The sequence below is a fragment of the Euprymna scolopes genome, chromosome 15 (genome assembly GCF_053919585.1).
Source record: "Euprymna scolopes isolate OS-2025 chromosome 15, ASM5391958v1, whole genome shotgun sequence".
Taxonomy (NCBI): domain Eukaryota; kingdom Metazoa; phylum Mollusca; class Cephalopoda; order Sepiida; family Sepiolidae; genus Euprymna; species Euprymna scolopes.
This window is the reverse complement of record NC_136496.1, coordinates 12950753-12972757: the sequence shown is the minus strand read 5'-3', so window position 1 is coordinate 12972757 and position 22005 is coordinate 12950753. Positions and strand designations below refer to the sequence as shown.

Below are 22005 nucleotides of genomic sequence, written 5' to 3'. Positions count from 1 at the left end.
ATATATATATATATATATATATATATATATTTCTGTTTATAGTAAATAAGAATGATGCATGAATTAAAATATAATATTTATGCTCATTTTACGACCGGGCAACGCCGGGCGGCCTGCTAGTATTATAATACACTCACGAATGCTCGTCTGTGCAAATCGAAGTAAATAAGCCAGACGCAATAAAAGTGAAGCAAAATAAAATACAAACAATAAAATTTTCAAGGACCTGTGGCATAGTTGATAATGTAATAATAGTAAAATTTGTAGTTACATTCTTCTGGAGGCTGAAGTTTTAAAACTCAAAATACAATTGCGATTTACTTAGGGCTTCTACGCAGTCATGCAACGAAAGCAGGATACCCTCGTGGATTAAATAAAGAGTTCCGTTCTCGAAATTCCGTGCAGATTCCCGAGTTTGGCGGAAAGATACACGTGTTCGATAAGGTACACCTGAAGAAGGTCGGCAGTTACATCGACCGAAACATTGTAAAAATAAAACTCAAGGTGAGAACAGTAGTCCGAAGACTATAAATAGTAGGAACAATAAATCCTCATCCAGAAAAAATCCAGAAACAAGGTAAAAGTAATGTTTCCTAATTTTGTCTGACAATAATTACAATACAATATATTAAATAATCTTTTTTTTTTTAATCAGAAAATAAAATACTGATACAAATGGTTCTAATAGTTTTAGACCCTAGACTCTTTTGGGCTAATATCTAATATATAAAAGTTATATGTCTGTCTGCCTGTCTCCATATTTTCAAACTCTATCTCTACCGAAACTAAAAGTCACAGAGAGGCGCTTTTATCGTTATTTCCATGGCAGGTGCTCATCTGAACGCCAATCTTTCACGAAAAACACCCGTCTAGCTGAATTCATTGTGAAAAATTTCCCCCACTCTATATCTGTGCCTAAATCAAAACGCGGATTCCATGAACAAAGCTTCTTTCTTAGAACTGCACGCCTGTGGAACTCTGTTCCGTCTGCCTGCTTCCCACCGGACTACAACTTGAATGTGTTCAAGTCCAACGTTAACAAATTCCTAATGAACCGCCCCCTTAAGTAAACACTTCATCAAATATCCACACTAACGTAATGTACTTGCAATAACCCTTATCCCTGAGTGGCTTCCGGGCCTTGATAAGTGGTGATCACTGTGTAAAAAAAAAAAAAAATCAGTTCGTATGCGTGTCACGATGGTACAGAGGTAACGTCACCAGCTTTGAATGCAGCAGTTTCGATTCTAACTAACATATCATTATCATTAAGCGTATTTTTCGACCGGAAAATGTCTCGCTAGTCTATCTCCTTCGTAACTAAAAATGGCAGAGCGGCGCTAGAGGCCTAAAATGATCGGATTTTTACGGACCGTTGTTTAATGGGTCTTTAGCCGGTTAAAATTGTCTTAAGGGATCAAAAATGGGTCAAAATTGAAAAAGTCGTTATAATTTTGCACATTCACCTTGATTAATTTTTAATTTTTAATTTTCAATCAGTTCATATGCGTGTCATGTTGGTACGATGGAAACCGCACCAGTTTTGAATGTTTCAGTTTCGATACTTTTTCACTTTTGAAATCACTACCCTATAATAATATATACGAAATCTAGAAAAATTAAGATAGCACATTTAAGCGTATTTTGACGAGCGGGAAATGCCGGGCGCCTCTCCCCACCCCGCGCTAGTCTAATATATAAAAAGCTATATGTCTGTCTCCGTATTTTCAAACTCTATCTCTTCCGAAACTGAAAGTCGCAGAGCAGCGCTAGAGGCCTCAAATTATGTGATTTTTACGGGCCGTTCTTTTAGTAGATTAAAATAGTTTTTAGGGGTCAAAAATGGATCAAAATTGAAAAAAAAAAAAAAAAAATCGTTATACATTTTATACACTCATCTTATTTTATTTTTAATTTTTAATTTTTAATCAGTTCATATGCGTGTCACGTTGGTACAGTGGTAACCTGACCAGCTTGGAATGTTTCGGTTTCGATTCTAGTTAATAGCACCTTTTTTTACGTTTGAAATCATTAATCTATAATAATATTCCAGAAATCTGGACAAATTAGAATATCATATTTAATCGTATTTTACGACCGGAATATGCCTTGCGAAACAAAGCTATATGTCTGTCTTTCTGTCACCATGTTTTCAAACTCTATCTCCACCGAAACAGAAAGTGGCAAAGCGACGCTAGCGGCATCAAATGATTGGATTTTTTACAGACCATTCTTTTATAGGTCTTTAGTCGGTTAAAATAGTTTTTAAGGGGTCAAAAATTGGTCAAAATTAAAAAAATCGTTATACATTTTGTATATTCATCTTGATTTATTTTTTAATCTTTAATTTTTAATCAGTTCATATGCGTGTTACATTGGTACAGTGGTAACGTAACCAGCTTTGAATGTTTCGATTTCGATCCTAGATGATGGCACCTAAATAGTTTTTTACTTTTGAAATCACGACTCTATAAAATATATACGAAATCTGGACAAATTAAAATATCTTATTTAAGCGTATTTTACGCCCAGGCAAAGCTGGGCGCCCTCCCTACGCTAGTCTATTTATATAGACATAGGCATACAGGGGTTGGATAAAATAATAGCAACACCTTGTGAAATTTACATCAATTTTAAAACACTAATAAAAATTTAAAAGAATTAATAAAATGTTGGTTTCATTTTTAAAATTTAATGTTTGTCTTTAATTAATTGGTTAAATTTAATTATTTTAAAAAATTTTTTATTTTGGATAGTGTATATTAGTAAGAAAAATTCAAATGATAGATCTATACGATTTCCAAAACGGGCAGATTATTGGTGCCTGAATGATTGGTGCTTCTGTAACGAAAGAGGCTGAGATGGTGGCCGTATCAAGAGGAACTCTTTCAAAAGTGATAACAACCCATAGAAAAAAGAAAACATCCCTCCTTAAACAATTTTTAAAAAATGTGGTCCAGTCTTATCTTATTAGAGTTCAAAACCAACTTCTAAACCTAGTAGGCTATGCTCTTTTTGACCCCCCCCCCAAAAAAATTGGAACTTGACAGGCGTAAATAAACTAAGTGGACTAAACGCATGCGTAAATATACATTTATACCTTTAACAAGGTTATTCAAAAAGGTTTTACATGCTTGTATACTCAAGTCAGATGGTAACAAATTACGCTGATGCGCTAAATGCTTTGTTTCGATTCTGGATGATGGCACGCAAGTCAATTAAAAAGAAACCTTTTGTAACCACTACTATATATCGGGTACAATATAATAACCAATATAAATTGGCTCTATAGTAATAATAAATACGAAATATGTATGAATTAAAATATTCTATTAAATATTAAAGCGTATTTTATGACCGGAAACCCGCTGGGTGGCCTGCTAATATATATACAAATATTTCTTTCCTATAATAATCAAATACCTACAGACACTAGTGTTTCATCCTTTCGAGAATCTTCAGGGTGGCACGATTAACACCAGTCGACAGATACGAACCCGGCAACACGAGACATCTCTGGCTCGATTAGCAAAGACCGTATTCAATCGGCTACCATTAACCGCGGGAATTAACGTTGAATTTAAACATTTTAATTTTGAATGTTCATTACGTCAGTCAGAGTGATCTCATCGTTATACGGTGATCTATGCACAAGAGCTAAATTGATTATGTATATAAAATCAAAATAAATGAATAAAAATAAAAATAAAAAGAATAAGAAAAATATCTAAAAGATAAAAAAATAACCATTTTGGAGTTTGTCTCATTTCGAAATATAGATTTTAACTACTTTTAGAAATGGACCTTTATTTTTTATTAAAAGCAAATAAATTTTTCCTACTACAGCACAAACACACAAAAACAAACTTAAGCCACTAGTGCGAGGTTCTACTAAATAACCTATTTTAACTTTTTTATAATTTGAATTAAATAGTGTTTAAACATTACGTAAACAAATACAGTAGAACCCCGGGATACGGTGGCCTTAGGCGACATTTTTTTCAGGTTATGATGTGGAATACGATGTTTTCCCCGCCCTTTGTTACAGTATTTGCTCCGCCTTACGGTATTATTTATAATGTTATATATACATGTGTATTATATAATGGACTATATTTTGTTACTAATTTTTAATGCCGTATCCCGGGGTTCCAAAGTATAATTATTGCTTTAGCATGATTTAGTATGATAAATTTATGATTTACGTCATTTTAAATAAAAATGAATTCAAACATGAGTGATATTAGAAAGAATATAGACCAATGGATAGACATTGTCCTTAGCGTTAGAATCACTATGGACTCGTATGGCCCATGATTCTAGTAATACAAAAGATACTTAATTATTTCAAAAAAAGTTATTTCAACTAAGGTAGTAGTTTTTATACAGAGATCGACCGTTTCCAACCGATGTGTTGACAGACGAACGAACACATGCATCTATCCTATCTTTATATATTGTTATACTAGTTGAGCTAATCAACGTTTGCTGCCTTACGTTTTTGTTTTCTACACATTATAATCACACAAGCTACATGCTAATATATTCTTTAGTTTTGGGGGTTGAGTAACGTTTGGAAACACTTCAAGTTTGAATTGTTCTAATTGTTGGTCAAGTAATCCTAATCTCTTACGAAGCTTCCATCTATAAGCCTCATCCGCTCCCTCTCCCTCTTACTTTATATCGTTAAATCGCCTACCCTGCTTTTATTTTATAGGGCATCTATCATTCTCGCTTCCGTCACGCACAAACACACATGCGCGCGCACGCACACACTCACTCTCTCTTCCACTCACTCTCTTTTTCTCTGCTTATTAGCAGTTGTAGAAAAAAAAAGATCGTAATAGTATATGATAAATAAAAGGAGATATCCCCAACAGCAGTAATACTATTTGAATCGTATCCAGAGCGAGAGAGAGAGAGAGAGAGAGAGAGAGAGAGAGAGAGAAAGAAAGAGAGAGAGACATAGATAAACAAATAAACATATAGATAGACATATGGAGAAACAAAATGCCTACTGGAGAGAACTTGAATGCCTACAAGACACTATCCTCGAGTGTCCTGGCATGAGGATACTTTTCCCTAGGAGTAAACTCTGACCAAATATTCAAAATCATATTCACAGCACAAATAAAATCTTCTCGATAAAGCTAACCCATAGTAGATTTTTTATGAGAAATTATTCACCTTCTCCAAGTGATGTTATCTCGAGTAATAGCACGAAACTGGATACTCCACCAGACAAAGGGAATTCTTGTTCTGGAATCCAGTAGGACCAATAGACCACAAGAAAAGTATATTTAACCTATTTATGCTGATGACACTACTATCTATGGCAGCACATCTAAGATCATAAACAACCAAGCTCTCTCCGATTCTCTCTTCTCTGATCTTGAGAAAGCGGTACAATGGGGAAACGAGTGGCTAGTTACTTTTAATGCATCTAAAACCAAACTTCTATCTTTACATCATCAACGTTTTGATCCCCATCTAGCATCAGTTGAATGAATGGCTCTCGTCATGGGGAGGCCTCATGTTTTGATAAGCTTCTGGGCTTGACCTTTACTCCTGATCTGAAATGGATACGCACATTAAATCTGTTGCCAAGGTCGTTAGAAAAATGGTGGGATCCTTCTATCGATCCAGTAGATATCTCACTGCGGATGCTATTCTCTATCTATATAAGAGCCAGGTACGTCCAAGGATGGAGTACTGTTGCCACATTTGGGCAGGAGCAGCTAGAAAGGACTTTTCCTGCGTTGATAGAGTTCAAAATAGACTTCATAGCCTCGTAGGAGATACCCTTTTCTTTTCTCTGCAACCTCTATCTCACAGAAGAGATATTGCGAGTTTGTCTTTTCTTTATCCTTATTTTCATGGCAAGTGCTCGACTGAGATTCAATCTATGATCACCCCTCGCCAAACTTTCACTAGAAACACTCGTCTAGCTGAAACCACTATCAATAATTCCCCCCAAACTTTATCTATGCCTAAACCTAAACGTAGATTCCATGAAAAAAGATTATTTCTTAGAACTGCACGCCTGTGGAACTGTCTTCCGTTTGCCTGCTTTCCAGCTGACTACAATCTGATTATCTTCAAGTCCAACGTAAACAAGTTCTTGATGAGCCATTCCACTTAAGTTAACAAATTTACCTAATTTCTATTACTAACAATTACTATATTGTTCAATTGACTACTTTACATTCTTAACCCTTATCCTCGAGTTGTCTCTTGGTCTTGATAAGTGGTGATGCCTATGTAAAAAAATGGTCAATCGAGAAGAGGAGAATTATATTCTCAACTTCTTTACTAACTGTGTTTGAGATGGAAAATGAGAACTTTAATAGAATATTCAGAGATCTATGTATCTCAAATAGAGATCCAATGTTAACCCCAGTAAGGGGCCCTTTGATTTCTGAGAACTTCAACCGTCGTAAAATGAAACAACAGGAAGATATATATATATATATATATATATATATATATATATATATATATATATATATATATATATATATAGAGAGAGAGAGAGAGAGAGAGAGAGAGAGAGAGAGAGAGAAAGAGAGAGACTAAGTTTGAATTTATACAAGGCGGAACGATAAATTTGTCGCCCTAAGAAAACAGTATAGCTTTATTTTAAAACTGTTAATGAAAAAAAATCAATTCAGGTAACTTGATTATGTACTAGAGCTGACATCTATTCAATGTAGCCGCATTCAGCCTGAAACACCGCCTCGATACGTGTACGGAACTGGAAGCATGCCTTTTCCACAAGCGCCGGCGGGAGCTCGGCGAATACTCGGCGGATGGCGGCGATCAGGCTGACTTTGGTGTTGTGAGAAATCTTGGTGGTGTTCTCGACGTATGACCATACTAAGTAGTCCAGCGAGTTCAGGCCGGGGATGAGGGAGCCAGTGAGAGAAGGATGTAGAAAGTCGTAGCACTCCTTCTGAAACCAAGCCTGTGTCTCTTTGAACTTGTAGATTTTTGGAGTTTCAAGCCAACTTCGAAGATGTGAGGTGACATGATATGGTTCTCACTAGAAACCACACCAAAAACCACAACCGTGGCCGGAAACTTTGTTTTCATCACCCTGAGCACGCCCCTGTTATTCCAACGATGCATTTTGAAGGTGCTGGTAATGGTCCTGTTGTCATAAGTTGGATCGATAGAGAGCACGAGTTGTACAGCAGCGCATCTCTAATCTCGCTTATTAAAAATGGTGTCACTTTAAGACATGACAGAAGGATCCTATCGCTCTTGGGATTTGTTCACAATTGGCCAACTAGTAAATGATCCGCAAGAGAAAAAGAAAAGCGGTTTACATAAACGGAAATGGTGTCATGTCGTCTTTTCTATGGCGGCAATTTTATCGTTTCCCTCTTTAGCAAATGAATAAGATATGAAAGAATAAAAATTCGAATAATATATCAGGTCGATATAAAACTTTTGGCCGGTTTGTAGAAAGGTAATTTTAAAGTCATTGTAATTTATTTTATGTATATTGTTATTACTAAGGGCATGACAACAGCATATTCTTTGCATTGTTTTGACTCTCGAGTATATATCCGACACAGTTAAACACAGTTAATCAACCAAGAACAACATTACTCTATAAAAAAATCATATAAAATATCAATGGATACACACTCGAGAGTCAAAACAGCGAGAAGAATATGCTGTTGTCCTAAGCCTAGTTATTACTTAAAAATATCACCATGATTAATTTTTCTTCAAGATTATTAAAGCACCAGTCATTTTTTCTGCAATATTCTCACCCACGTTCACCCGAAAACAGCCTTCTTTAGTCAACCGAAAGAGAGTCATCTTCCATGATGATAATGCTCATCCTCACACGGCACTACTGACTAAAAATCTAGGAGAATTCAATTGTAAAATCTTGCTTCATCCCGCATATTCTCCTGATCTAACCCCTCCAGACTATCACTCATTTTGAGGGTTACATAACCATTTAGATGGCCTTAGATTAACACCTCGAGAGAATTTATTTATTGCGGACTATTATCCTCATCTTTCTTAGTTGTTGTTTCACGACGTTTCGGCCAACTATTCCTCTGGCCTTCGTCAGGTGGTAACCGCGATGGATAGAAACTCCGAATCTCCTAACTGCATTCTCAGCAATTACTGCCATCCATAGTTGTCGTCTCACCACGTTTTTTGGCCAAGTAAGCCTCTGGCCGGCTTTGGGTAGGATTGAAACTGCTATCTTCAGACAATTCTCAGCTGGACCCGTAGAGATTCAGCGTCTCTATCCACTTCGAGACTTTTTAAATCATTACTATATATTGGAACCAATATAATATAATAATAAATACGAAATCTGCATTAATCAAAATATCACATTTAAGTGTATTTTGCGACCGGGCAATACCGGGCGGCCTGTTAGTAAAGACTAAAACCTTTGTAAATCTTTCATTTCCTAAGTTAGACGCTAACCTACTAGATTACCTCATTTGTAAAAACCTGGGAGGTTGAAATAAATTTATAATGATATAGGGCTAAGTTTGTGTTGTGTTTTTTTTTCTTTCAGTTATATGTATGCTCTACATCGTATTGAGCTTTCTCTCCCCCCTCTCTCTCTGTCTCTCTCTCTCTCTATCTTTCCCTCTATCTATCTCTATCTCTAACTGGCCTCGTGTGCAGAATCGAGGTTTCTTGTTACCTGATCACTCTAAAATCGCCTGCGTTAGGTTTAATTAATATTCAAATTTCATTTGATTTCGTGGCGGTGAACGGTGGCCTTGGGGTATGTTCCTTGCTAATAGAGTCAAAGGTGGCTTTATGGGAGAGTTCGAGTCCTTCAACCAGCGTTGATGGTCCGCCCCCCCTCGCGTGGCACCTTTCTGGCCTTCGGGCCAAGATCAAAGTGTAGTAACTATCCGGCAGATGCTGCGATTAAAGACCACTGTCTTTGTGGCAAACTTTTGGTCCATGTAGGGGCAACCCTATATACCAAATGGACTTCACTATCCAGCTCCCATTTCCCACATCTCGGGAGCTGGTCCCCTTTCTCCTTTTCCGCTCTCCCACTCTCCACATTAAAAAAACGGCCTTGTGCCTAATTTGCTCAGTGGGGAAGCAAATAAATCCAGTCCTTCAACCAGTGCTGATCGTTATCTCTTGAACTAATGATTACGTAAGCATGAAACTAAACACTAGTGTCCGTAGATATGAAAATACTTATATATATATATATATATATATATATATATATATATATATATATATATATATATATATATATACTTGTTTATTGTTATATAAACATGCTCACATCCCGCTGCTACAAATAGCCACTTGTTTCAATCAAACAACAGATATCATCAGGCAGCGACTTGACTATTCAAAAGTTCTGTTGTTTGATTGAAACAAGTGACTATTTGTAGCAGCGGGATGTGAGCATGTTTATATAACAATAAACAAGTATTATCAGCTCTTTTTATTGAGCACTATCTAACAACCTCGTTGAATTCATTAGTCCATTACTTTTGAATATAAAAAACCCGAGTATATATATATATATATATATATATATATATATATATATATATATATATATATATATATATATATATATATATATATATATATATATATATACTGCTGATCAAAAATTTAAGGCCACTTAAAAATCTTTAAAAAAACACACACTTTTTTTAAGGATAGATTTTAAACTCCTCCAATACTACAACCTAAAAGCTACATTCCAAAGATTTATTTTTAAAATTTACATTTTTATGAAATTAGGCTTTTTACACATGGTCAAAATTATAAGACCAGAGACAAAAATTCTGTTAAATTGAACAAAAAGTGTATGAAAACATTCAACAATCAAACTTAATAATGAGTTCTACCTCCACTGCTTTTGATGACTTCAAAAATTCTTTGGGGCATGCTAAAAATAAGGATTTCCATTAAGGTGAAATTATGTATAGTAACTTAAAACCGATTATAAAATGAGAAAACCTAAAAATGAAAAAAATAAATCATGAATCCTCGTTTTTCAATGAATATGCAAATTAGTTCAACTGTATATCTTCGCATGCATATGTATGGCATGACTGAGTATATTAAGAAGTTCATTTTAATTATTATTAAATAGAAAAAGTAGGTTTTTATATCAATGCCAGAGCGAGAAAAATCTCAACTTTACTTAGGCACCTACATAATATTTCTAGTTATTCGCGTTTGCTTTTCAGAAAAAATTACCCTTTTTACGAAAAAAAAGGTGATTTATTTAATAATCACAGGAACGAAAAAATATAGGCGTGTAAACGTATACATAAGTGAAAAATATAAATAAAGAATAAAGGAATAAACTAAAAATACTAATGACAAAAATAAAATAAATTATAAATAAAGAATTTAGAAAAAACATAGAATCCAATAAATTAGAATGCACCCGATCACTTATGAAGATGGCTTCACGAAGTTCATTTTTGCTGAATATTGTTTGCCATTTCGATAAACCTCTCCTGTCATCCATCCCCAAACATTTTCAATTGGGTTCAAGTCCGGTGAGAATGCAGGATGTCACAAAAGACGGACTCCATTTTCTTGTAGAAAGCTCAAAGTCCGTCTTGCAGTGTGGATTGCAGCATTATCCTGTTGGAATAACCATCTATCCCCACACAAACGATGATCCTCCATCATCAAAGATGCTTTTTGTAGCATGCTAACATAACCAGCTGCTGTCTGACGACCCTGCACCACCTAGAGCTCCATCATCCCTCTGTAAGAAAAGGCACCCCATACCATTACGAACCCTCCGCCACTATGACGTGTGGAAAAAATTTCAAGGGGAATGTTTTTGTCATGCCAATATCGCTGGAAGCCATCAGGACCATCTAAATTGAATTTTTTCTCATCAGAAAACAGGACTTTCTTCCACTTCTCAACGTCCCAGGTTTGGTATTCACGACCAAATCTTAAGCTGTCCATTTTGTGACGTGGAAGCAATCGAGGAATTTGGTTACACTTTTTATTTACCATGTCTTTTTGTTGTAAGCGTCGTCTGATGGTTATTGGACTGCAATCAGCATCTGTAACCACCTTAATTTCACTAGAAGAAAGTCCTCTGTCATTCATAACAACCCGTCTGATTCTCCCACTCAATGCAGGATAAATATTGGAGGGGGGGGGTCCTACCAAAGGATTTTGCTTTTCCATAATTCTAAGTGTTCTTTAGAAAGTTGCAAATAACAGTTTTATTGCGATTTACCTTAGCTGCTATCGCTCGCTGTGACAAACCTTGCTTATGGAATCCTAGAATTCGAGAGCGATCAACTTCGGTTATTTTTCTTGCTTTAGGCATGGTAACACCTTTACACAGTCATTGCTCATCTCTCACTGAACTAAAAACATTAGAATTACCATAAATCTAACAATTTCAACCCTTGGTCTTATAATTTTGATTATGTGTAAAAAGCCTAATTTAATAAAGATGCAAATTTTTAAATAAAATGTTTGGAATGTACTTTCTTGTTTCCATAACTTTTTAGAATGTAGTATTAGTAACTTTAAATCGGAAGAGTTTAAAATCCATCCTTAAAAAAGGTTTCTTTTTAAAGATTCTTAAGTGGTCTTAAACTTTTGATCAGCAATATATATATATATATATATATATATATATATATACAGGGTGTCCACAAAGTGTGGCTACATAATGTAGCCAGATTTTGTGGAAGCATCCTGTAGATTATGTAGCCAGACTTTGTGGGCACCCTGTATATATATATATATATATATATATATATATATATATATATATATATATATATATATATATATATATATATACTTCGGAATAGTTTTTATTTAACAATCAGTGGTTATGTAAACGTGAGATTGTAGGTTTACAAAATATTACTGGCAGTAATATTCTATGAGTTATCCCATCTAAACAAGAATTGCTCGATATGCAAGGTAGAGCAAATAAATTAAATTACCATAAACCTAACAATTTCAACCCTTGGTCTTATATTTATATATATATATATATATATATATATATATATATATATATATATATATATATATATATATAAAACTCAGATGTAACACTAATAAGTGTCGTTTATTATTACTTTATACAGTAGAACCCCGGTATAGGGTGGCGCTAGGATACGATTTTTTCAGGTTACCATGTGGAATATGATGTTTTTCGAGCCCCTGGTTACGCTATTTGCCTCGCTTTACGGTGCTATTTATAATCTTATTTGATTATATACATGTGTATTGTATATATATATATATATATATATATATATATATATATATATATATATATAGTTCTGTATTGTGTTACTAATTTTTAATGCCATATACCGGGGTTCTAACGTAGTTGAACATTTGTTAGAAGTTGACTGTTGACACGGAGTACCGGATTCGAGTTTTTGACTGAGCTACTATATCATTTTTCTTAATACCCGTGGGAAAGGTATAAAATCCAAAGAACCCCCTCCCTCGTCTCACTAACTGGTCTAAGACAAAGAAAGCTTCGAAATAACACCAGTGTTTCTCTGATGGTCACGACATTGTCTTCAGTCTTCCCGGGCTTCTTCTTGCCGTTGGACACAAACAATGCCGATTCAGGAGATATTCGGTGGAAGAGTACATAACCTTGGCAAGGTACTTTTACAGAGATTGTCTATTGGCAAATAAAATTGACCAATTGGTGATGAGATTAGAAAGAAACTTAAAAAAAAAAAATTAAAATTAAATACTACTAGTACTACTGCTAATATTATTACTACTTCTATTACTGCTTATAATGACTTGTTAGTCTTTACTCACGTGGAGTTTTCAAACGATCCATTATCAATGATTTCTCACTGGTAATAACAAGTGCTGTTGTCTGGAGACTGAGTGATAAGTCTTCCTAGATCTCACGTCGCTTTCCATGTTTTTCGATAAACGTTGCACATAATTTGGCATTATCGCATCAGTCGTTTATCATTGATTTCTTGTTGCAACAACTCTTTGCCCTTACTGGAATTTTGTTAGGAAAAATTTTTTTACAAGGTTCCTCGCTCTTCCTGTTGAAATCTAATACGTTCTCTCTCTCCTAAATCTTTTAACCTAATTTCCGATTCCAAAAAGAATTTTTCCATTTATTTAATAGCAGGACGCTCCCCCGGCGTTGTCCGGCCGTAAAATATGCATAAATATTACATTTTAATTCATACAGAAACTGAGACATGTGCATGCGAGTATTATGTTTTTTTTTTTTCTAAACAGTTCACTTCTTGTAAGTAAAAAAGAATACTCGAGCTGAGATCGAAACCCAAACCTAAAAACAGTGAGTCAAGTACGATAACCATTAGGCCAGCTTGACATGATTTAAAAAATAGTGTTTTCAAACCTACTTATTCTTAACATAAAGAATCTTTCATGAGAACGATTCATGCAGGCGCATTCGTGAAACAGCTTACAAACAGATAAAAGTCCAATGGCCCCCAAGTACCAATTTTTCAATGTTGACCCCTTAGCAGCCTTTTTTTTTCCGGATGAAAACCGATTAAAATTTTTCCACATGTCTGAATACCCTATATACTAAATTTCAAGTCTGTAGATCAAAAATTCGTTGCGTATATAGGTTGAGAATTGTCCTCACACGCATTCTCACTTTTATATATAGACATAGATTTACTATCAGGATGCTCGTAAAATACGCTGAAGTACGATAGTTTAATTTTGGGGTATTTATTATGATAGAGCCAATATTCTAGCGATTATTATATTGTACACAAAATATATTAGTGCCCTCCCCAGTCATAAAAATATGCTTAAATATATTTTAATTCATGCAGATTTTGTATTTATTATTATAGAGCCAATTCTGTATTGATAACTAATATGATACCTAATATATGGTAATGATTTGTAATGATTTCAATATAAATAAATGACTTGGGTGCCATCAGCTAGAATCGAAACCAAAACATTTAGCGCCTCAGCCTTAGTCGTTACCATCTGAGCTACCGACAGACGGCCAAGAAAGATAAAAAGCAAGCGACTTTAATGTATAAATGTATATTTAGGCATGTGTAGAAATAACAGGTTTAGTCCTGCCAAGTTCAGTTTTTTTTTTACCGGGTAATAACAAAATTGAATTTGTTCCACAGGTCCAAATCCCTTATATACCAAGTTTCAAGTCTGTAGACAAAAGACTGACCGAGGAGTTTGGTTGAGACTATTCTGTACATACACAGACAAAGTCACAAATATATATATATATATATATATATATATATATATATATATATATATATATATATATATGTATATTCTAAAACCTTTTCATCCTAAATTTACGAAATTATGCACAATGGAGAAAATATGCATGAATAGAAATGAGTGCGATCGTTAAATGAAACCAGACATCCAATAAAAAAAGTAAAAATAAAAATTAATTCATGAAAGTTCGTTTTTCAAAGGAATATGCAAATTAGTTAACATTTATGAAACGCTCGCACATCAATAATTGAGCATATTAAGAAGTTCGTTTTAATAAGTTTTATATAGAAAATTAGGCTTCTAATATCGATGTCAGTGCAAAAAAAAAACAAAAAAAAACTGAACTTTATACACATACTAGCAGGCTGTCCGGCGTTACCCGATCGTAAAATATGCATAAATATTTTATTTTAATTAATGCAGAATTCTTATTTATTGTAAACAGAAATACCGTGGTAGTAAACGTAACATTAAATTCCTTTAAAATAAATCAAATAATTAAAAAAAAGAACGGAAAGAAACTTGGACTTGTGCATGCGAGTTTTATGGTTTTTTTTTAACAGATTACTTTTTATAAGCTGTAATCAAAACCAAAAAACCTAACCTAAACCTTAAAAAAAAAACAAGCTAACCCTAAACCAAAACCTAAAAGCAGGTACAATAACCATCCGACCAGCTTCACACGATTTTAAATTGTGTTTTCTAAACTTATTTATTCTTAACATAGAGAAATTGGTGAAACAGTTGACAAACATAATAATTTGACGCCCCCCCATGTACCAATTTATTAACCCTAACCCCAATCCACACCCTAACCCCATGTACCAGTTTATCAATTTTGACCCCTTATGATCAGATGAAAACCGATTAAAAAGTTTTCCACCTATCTAAATCCCTTATATGCCAACTTTCAAGTCTGCAGATAAAAAATTAATTGAATATATAGGCTGAGAAGTGTCCTTACACGCACACATTCTCATTTTTATAGATATATATTTATAACATAACTTTCCAAATTTCGGTACTAATGATAAAAAATAAATATTTGTTGATTTTAAACTACCAGCAAACTAAAACCTATATATCTATAGTTTTTAAGGTAAAAAAAAGAAAAAGAAAAAAGAAAACAATAAGTAACTGTCTATAAATTTGAAAAGAATTGGAATCGGCAATTGTATCGGAATCGGGAAAATATCGAACTCGTCTTATCTGATGACAATGTTGTATCGAACGTGAAACTAAAATTTAAACAACTTGTTTGGATCTTCGGATTAGGATCCAAGCCTTATAACTTTTATGTTCAAATATGGTACAATAATATTTTTTGGGTCTGCATTCGCGCCAAACGCCAATAGAATGCAAATCTGTAATAACCTCCAACAACAGTTTGAGAGATAGACTCTCATAAGCAGATATATTCATGGCAAAGACCATTTGTTTTCACTGGAATTTGGGTGGCAATAAGCCTCCCCTATAAGTTACTCGCACCTTTTAAGTGGAAGTCTGGTTAGTGCTTTCCATCTTCACTCCTCTCAGACACTTCATAACTCTTTGGCGTGGCGTCATCAGATGTAGACGCTGTCTTTGAGTGAGGGCGTAGTTAATTTTACGTTTTCTGATTCTTTTGTTTTGTTCCCTGCCGTCGTATTCTTCCCATTTTTTCTTTTATTTCTATTGCAGTATTTAAAGAATAGTTAATGTGAGTTTTATTATTATTATTATTATTATTATTATTATTATTATTATTATTATTATTATTATCATTATTATTATTATTACCCGTTGCCTGAGTGTTTGTAGGTGTGTCTTGAGCAAAAGACAAAAACAAAAAACAAACAAAAAACAAAAACAAAACAAAAGTGGTAGTAGGCAGGCAGGCTCGAACTCGTACCGCGAAGAAGGAAAAGAACGTGAAAAAAACAAAAAGTAAAAAGAAGCTGACGTCTTTGCTGTTGCGCCCATAGTCAAACCGGAAATGACGTATGTTTAAATTAAGGCTAGACAATCGAAAAGAGAGGGTGACTTTCGAAAATATCAGCGAGAAAGGCGACCTCTATTTGTAGAAAAGTGCCAAGTTGAGGGCGAAAGAGTTCATGTTTTTTAGCCAATTTTTCGGTATTTGTCGTCTGAAGAGTCGAGCTTCAAAATGATACCGATCATGTGAAAATCCGTTGTCTCTGTCGAAAGTTTTAAACATACATACATACATACATACATACATACATACATTTAAACAGACATTATTATGCTCATTAACTTCATAGTGTTGTGATGTTTTACACCGGTCTTTTACTCAAGAGCGAGCTTTTACACCAAAGCTAATGAGGATAGTCAAAGAGTCAATTAGATGGAAAACACCTGGCGTAGGATGTTTACTGTGCCAAGCAGAACTGACTTCCGGAGTACGGTGATGTTGTAGTTCATTCCCATAGAGTTCAACTGTTTATCAAGATCATCTAGAATTGAGCCAAGCGCATCCATGATGATTGGCACGATGGAAGATTTCTTATGCTACAACTTAGCAAGCTCCATCCTCAGTTTCTGATAATTACGTAATATTTCATTTTTCTTGCTTGCTAAGTTTATGTCTTGGGGTAAGCCACATCAATAATTTATTATTATTATTATTATTATTATTATTATTATTATTATTATTTACTCACTAGGAGTTTTCACATAGGCCATCATCAATCACTGATAATTACCGGTTGTGTTCCGTAGAGCCTGAGTGACATAAATTTCCCCATTTTTTTTTTTTAGAATTCTTCACCTTTTTGATAGCCATTAGAAATAAATTTGCGTTATCGCAAAAGCCGCCTACCTTAATTTTTTTCTGGTAACGATCGTTAATGTTCTCTTGGATTTTGGTAGCAATAAGCCTCTCCAAGGTAACAATATACTCCGCACTCTTCCAGTGGAAGTCTGGTTAGTGTTCTCCCTCTTCGGTTTTTCCATCATCCTCGAACTTTTACAATCATTTTGTGCGCTAAAGCTAAGGTCGATGCTTATTATTATTATTATTATTATTATTATTATTATTATTATTATTATTATTATTATTATTATTTACTTTCCTTTCCATAGGGGCAGAAAACACAAGGTCAGTTTTTAATGTGGGGGAAAATCTAGCTCTCCAAAAAGTGGCAAGCTGGATAGGAACAAAAATTTAAATTTCTTCAGTCTAGAAGGATTTCTCCTCCAGCGATCAAAGACAGAAAAGGTGAAGTGTAGTATCAGAACAGATACCACACTTTGTTCCTAGCAAAAAGATGATTATTATTATTATTATTATTATTATTATTATTATTATTATTATTATTATTATTATTATTATTTTTAAAATGGGTAGATGGACTAACTGATACCATAGTTCGTGGCGATATCCATTACGCTAATGATAAACCCAAGATGAAGAATAAAATAACAGAAAAACAGAAAAGGAAGCGAAGGACACAAAGTATAAAGGACGAACGAGAAAAATAAGTAAGAAAAAGAAAAGAAGAAGGAAATACGAATAAGAAGAAGGAAAGGAAGGAAGGAAGAACGAAAGAAAGGAGGAGAAGAAGAAGAAGAAGGAAAAGAAGAAAAAGGAAAAAAAGAGAAACAAAAGAAGAGTAAAGCCAAAGAAATAAAAGAAAGAAGAAACATAAAAAGAAGAAAAGAAAACAAAGAAAAAAAGAGGGCGAAGAAAGACAAAGAGATAAAAAAAAGAAAAATAAGTAGAAGAGAAATTATAATTAAACAAAAGATAATGAAAAGGAAGGTGAAAAAAAAGCGGGAAACGTTCTAGAAAGTTGAAGGAAAACTTACGAACTAATATAGATAGAGAAAGAAAGAAAGTTGGAAAGCATAACTAAAAAAAACAAAAAAAAAAATATAAAAACAAGACACGAACAAAACAAAACAAAAAAAAACCCTAACAAAAGAAAATTAAAAAAAAAAATAACAAAAAAAAAAAAAAACAAAAAACAAAACAAAACAAAAAAAACAAACAAACTAAAAAAACAGGGGTGATCCAGAATGGTGTATTACTTACCATCGTTGATCTGTGAGTGCTTTTGCCGGATCGGCTGCTACCGGGGGATCCTGACGAAAAGTGGGGGGGCCCGAACTGTATGTTTGTTGTGCGCGCTCTGCTTGTTTGTTCCGCAAAAAAAGACCAAGATTGTTGTTGCTCTGACTGTTTTGTCGCACGGATCACCGCTCTTTTTATAGAGAGACGCGGACTTTCAATTTTCGAATGCAGAACAAACCCCGCGCCCGTGTGTGTATATGTGCCCACATGCTCACGTGCGCGCGTGTATGTGTTTGTGTCTATGGGCGTGTGGGTGTGTTGTGTTAGGGAGGCATTGCTCTTTTCTTCTTCTTCTTCTTCTTCTTCTTCTTCTTCTTCTTCTTCTTCTTCTTCTTCTTCTTCTTCTTCTTCTTCTTCTTCTTTAAGACCCGTAAAGTAGGGCGGGGTGGACTGGTTCTGGTTCTCGAAGTATCACCCAAACGTAGAGGAGGGCTAGTAACGGACACGTGGCGTTTCAACGTCGCTGGTGCACGCACTTGACGAGGAAAACGACCACGCCTCTTTTCCCTGCTCTCTCCTCCTGCCGACACACCCATGTACTTTCACTTTCGTTATTGCTTTCTTTCGTCATTTCTTTCAAGAATCTATTGATCTTTTACCATTGCATTTTTCACATTACTTTCGCTCGTTTCTAGAGTGATAAAAAAAGAAAAATATTTTAAAAATATTATTTTATTGTGTAAATGTTTATATTTTAATATTTTTTCGTTTAATTTCAGAACATAGTCGATATCCGTGATCTACCGTCCCCCCTCTCTCTCTCTCTCTCTCTCTCTCTCAATATATATATATATATATATATATATATATATATATATATATATATATATATATATATATATATATATATATATACTAGCCGGTATGCAAGTATTATGTTTTTTCTGAACAATTCACTTCTTCTAAGTAAAAAGAATACTCGAGTTGAGATGGAAACCCAAACCTAAAGACAGTGAGTCAAGTACGATAACTATTAGGCCAGCTTGATACGTACTTTAAAAAGTGTGTTCAAACCTACTTACTTTTAACATAAGAAATCTATCATGTGAACTATTCACGCATGTGCATTCGTGAAACAGTTGATAAACAGATAAAAGTTTGATTGTCCTCACGTACCAAATTTTCCTATTTTGATCACTTAGCAGCCCCTTTTCCCAGCTGAAAACCTATTAAAAAGTTTTCACCATGCTTGAATAGCAATATAAAAAAATTCAAGTTTGCAGATGGAAAATTCGTTGAGTATATAGGTTGGGAATTGTTCTCCACGAACATTCTTATATATATATATATATATATATATATATATATATATATATATATATATATATATATATATATATATATATATATAGTCAGTTATGAAACGCGGAATATTCTGTGTAGCTTAATTGCCATATATATATTTAGTCAGTTATGAAACGCGGAATATTCTGTGTAACTTAATTGCCATATATATTTTCATAACTTACTACCTAGCTCTATTGAGCACTGTTGAAATAAATACTGATAAATTCACGCATAAAATTATATTTTCGTATATTAATTTATGTGATTAAATAAAGTAATCATATATATATATATATATATATATATATATATATATTTGGTAAAACTGGTAATTAGTAAAAACCTGAAGAGAGTGCTCAATACTATTGCAGAGCAAATATGTGTTTCATTTTTTTTATTACCGTTTTATCTGTTTGGTTACATATGTTTCAGATGTTGGACCAGGACCATATTTACGATCTAACAGCCTCTGTAAAGTCTGACGAGGCTGTTATATCGTAAACATGGTCCAACATCTGAAACATATGTAACCAAACAGATAAAACGGTAATAAAAAAATAAAAACATATATATATATATATATATATATATATATATATGTATATATATATATATATATATATATATATATATATAGAGAGAGAGAGAGAGAGAGACTTATATGTAATATATCGAGTTCGTGTTCAAACGATATAATTCTTGAAATTGTCGAACTGGACATTGAAACAATTGTAACGAAATGAAATACACTTTTTGTTGCCATAAACACCTAGTCTTGAAGTCTTGACTTTGCACACACAGTATATATATATATATATATATATATATATATATATATATATATATATATATATATGTGTGTGTGTGTGTGTGTGTGTGTGTGTGTGTGTACATATATATACAGAGAGAGACAGACAGGCAACTAGACAGACAGAGGGGCAGTGAGAAAGAAAGAGAGAGAGAGAGAGAGGGGGGTACAAGGTACAAGAAGGCTAAAGCAATACAGGAAATCCCGTGACGAATGAACAAAAAGAAGGTCTTGTTGGTGTTTTTTTTTTATCTCCGTATATTCATTTATTTTTCTAAAAAAAAACAACAAAAAAACCCACAATAACAAATATAAATCAATAAAATACTATGAAACACACTGTTATTTAATAAGCATTGTGTGTAATAGAATACAAATTAAAATTTAACGGTTTAAAAGACCAAAAATAAAGAGCAATTTTTAAAACATAAATAAATACATATATTTATTAGAAAAACAAATTTTATATTATTTCACACACGTGTACGACCAGACATTACACCATAAAATCTTGCTTCAACAACATCTAAAGGTGTTCTAAGCATTACCACCTACAGCATGGCACGTAAAAAGAAAACACATCTCCTGACCAAGGTTCTGTTATAAATCGAAAATTGTTTCTCAATAAATAACTGTATCATTCAAAATAAAGTCTGCACTTGTTTTTGGTTTCATAAACCGACCAATTTTGAATTTGTATAAATCAGTAGATATGGATTTACTGTTTGAGATTACTGGAATGGTGTAAGTTTTAAATATTTCGAGAATAGCATCTCTTTTTCAATAAGAATGTCGTTGAAAATGTAAAATATCATAAAAACGGAACCCGAAGTGAGATTAGTTGAGTTAAATTAGTTCAGTATTCTAATCATTGTGTTAGGCTTCATTACTATTATCATCGTCATTTTTACTCGTGTTTTGTTTATTTGTTAATTTATTATTTGGTTTAATTTTAGCGAATGAGAAATCAGTATTTTAATTTGGGCCGAGAAGTAACAGTGTTGAACAGTGAAAGAGGTTTAATATTAAATTTATTTCGATCTTTCTATTAAGATTTTCTCAGTGTTTTGCTATTAAATCTGCAAATCTTATATTTTTATATGTATCAATATATAATATTTTCTTATTTAATTATTTTCTTTTATTTATATTTTTATATGTATCAATATATAATATTTTCTTATTTAATTATTTTCTTTTATTTCTTTTTATTTATTTATTTTTATTATTATCCTTAAAAAAATATTATCGGGATCTTATGTTAACTATGCAAAGCAAAGTCTAAACAGCGTGCCATATACTTTTTTTTATATTACTGACATCATTAGTATTTTTAATATTAATCATCTTTAATAATATTGTTTGCTATTATTAGTCTGAGCTTATTTTAGCTTGAATTTTTATTTAGTTATTTATTAAATATTTATTCTAAAAAATATTAATAAAAAATAGATAAACTATATAAGATGTTCTAACTAATTAGATAAATAAATAAATTATATATATATTTTTCAGAATGTGAGAGATTATATAATTAGTTCCTCAGCCAAACTATGTTGCAGCTCACGAGAGC

At 33.3% G+C, this 22005-nt stretch overlaps 1 protein-coding gene across 1 annotated transcript in view; it reads right to left on the bottom strand.

Moving 5' to 3' along the window:
- Window positions 1–18722, bottom strand: part of LOC145293728 (uncharacterized) — a 47257-nt gene extending 28535 nt beyond the window's left edge. The window contains exon 1 of the mRNA XM_080140178.1: window positions 18299–18722. Within this exon, the coding sequence (XP_079996304.1) occupies window positions 18299–18301 (3 nt within the window). The 5' untranslated portion in view covers window positions 18302–18722. The remainder of the gene's footprint in view (window positions 1–18298) is intronic.
- Between the last annotated feature and the right edge of the window lie 3283 nt (window positions 18723–22005).